General features: G+C 46.8%; 1 protein-coding gene across 1 annotated transcript; it reads right to left on the reverse strand.

Annotated features, from left to right (window-relative positions):
• Positions 1-511: 511 nt before the first annotated feature.
• On the reverse strand, positions 512-1,890 carry LOC149819435 (zinc finger protein ZAT9-like). Its single transcript, XM_089986408.1, has one exon. The coding sequence runs from the start codon at positions 1,888-1,890 to the stop codon at positions 652-654; it is 1,239 nt and encodes a 412-aa protein (XP_089842534.1). The 3' UTR covers positions 512-651.
• Between the last annotated feature and the right edge of the window lie 285 nt (positions 1,891-2,175).

A 2,175-nucleotide genomic window follows, 5' to 3' on the forward strand; every position in this document is an offset into this window, starting at 1 on the left:
CTTCATATATATATATAGGAAAGAGCAGAAAAACCCATTTAACAAGTTTCATTTAGCATATTTTATTTAACACTTACCCATTACTCTCTCATGTGTGTGTGTGTGTGTGTGTGCGCGCACAATGAGATTCCAGGGGTGCATGGGATGATCATAGGGTATGATTTTAGGGATGACTGCATCCTTAACCATTCAACTTTCTCATTTGATGCATCGCGCGTGGCGCCACTTGTGTCAAGTGAAGTGTGAACTTCAACCCATCGCTTGGAGTTCACGGCAAGAAGTGGCACATTACAGATATTGGATAAGTTGTTTGAGAACAGTTAGCTGTGAGAGTTGCATGATTCGCGCGCGAGCACACACACATGCATACCACACATAGAAAAGCTCAACCCCTGTTCTTAGCTCCTTCACCCCCCATTTTGATTGGAACTCATAGAAATCATGTAAAAATGAAAAAGCAAATGATAAATACAACTGCTTTATTCAAGTAATATTGTTGCCCTCGAAAGAATTGTGATTTACACCAATAGAAATAATTGTCAAATGGAAAATAGAAAAAAATTGTGATTTGTTTCTTTTTTTGATTGATCTCTATATATAGTTAGGGTTTCTTTTTGTTTTCATATATATAGAAAAAACTACAAATCTTGTTTAATCATCATGGTTTGATGACCCGATTCCCACCTGCAACCATGGAGATGATCCATTCCCCAAGCTCATATCTTTCAAATCACCCAGCTTCCCAATCTTCACCCTACTATCTACTTCATCCTCCACATCCTTTGAGTTCATACCCAGCCATGAAGAATGGATATATGAAGCTGTCTCTCTGACCCTCCTCTCTTGTTCCAGGACTACTCCAGCATGCTCGTCGGCCGGAGCCGGAAAATTGAGATCGATTTGCTCATGGAAGATGGGCCTCTGCCTCTGGTTTCTCACCTGCACCATTGCATCAGTTGAGTTTGAGGTCACCCAATGGCACCTCTTGTGCCCCCCAAGTGCCTGCCCAGTTTCAAATGTTCTATGGCATATGGAGCACTCATGCACCTTTGGCTTCTTCTTGGTTGGTGGCAACATATTTTGTGTTGGCTGAGGCAAGAGTTTGGTCCTTTGAGGGACAGAGTACTCGTCGTGAGTGATCACATCCTCCTCCAAATAACTCTCCTCTTGTTCATCAACCTTGGCATAACACCCCTTCACCTTCTTATGGCTAGCCCTATGCCCCCCAAGTGCTTGATGTGAATTGAACACCTTCTTACATGCTTTGCACTCAAATTGGTCTCTTGGTGCCGCCGGAACCCCCACGCGATCGCCGGAGATTATCCGGCTGCTCGACGGATCTTCCTTCGTGGCCGACGCGCACGATTCCTCGGTCTCCACCGGGATTCGTCGGTCTGTGGCTAGTCGGTGATCGACCCAGCCGGAAGCTAGCATTACCAAGCAATTTGCAGCCAAGTCCTCCTCCTCTTGGCTCGAGTTGGAATTCGAATTGCACTGCTTCACCGTCTCGGACCGCTTCCCCTGAGCCCATCTCTCTCCTCCGGCTCCCGCCACCGCCGCCGCTGCCTCAACATCGCCGGAGACGAGAGACTCCGCGTCCGACGTGCATTTCCCGTGGTCGAGGAGCAAATCCCACGTCGTGAACTCCTCGTCGCAGTTCCCACAGGACTTGCAGTTCTTGAGCCGGTTGGGGTTGGTCCGGAGCCCGTACATGTGCTTGATCGGCAGCTTGTTTTCCCAGTCACCGGTCGGATCGCCGTCTTCGATGTGGCCGTCGACGTCGCCGGCGATGCCATGGGCTCTCATATGCCCGCCTAGAGCTCTTCCACAGCCAAATCTCCTCTTGCAGATCTTGCAGCTGTATTTGAAGCCTTGGTGTCTGTGATCCATACAACACCAACAATCTCTCTCTATCTCTCTCTCTATACTATTGTTTGTTTGTTTCTTTTGTCATGCATGGCTTTTGCTGTGGGGGATGAATAAGAAGAAGGGTGAAAGAGGAGAGCAAAATGAGGAAAGATGTTATTGGAGAATGAGCGCCAACCGCATATATATATATATATATATATATATATATATATATATATATAGAGAGAGAGAGAGAGAGAGAGAGAGAGAGAGAGAGAGAGAGAGAGAGAGAGGACTTTTTCAAAGAGTAGGAAGATGGGGAGGAGT

The sequence above is a fragment of the Nuphar pumila genome, chromosome 13 (assembly GCF_984573655.1).
Source record: "Nuphar pumila chromosome 13, dmNupPumi1.hap1.1, whole genome shotgun sequence".
NCBI classification, from domain to species: Eukaryota; Viridiplantae; Streptophyta; class Magnoliopsida; order Nymphaeales; family Nymphaeaceae; genus Nuphar; species Nuphar pumila.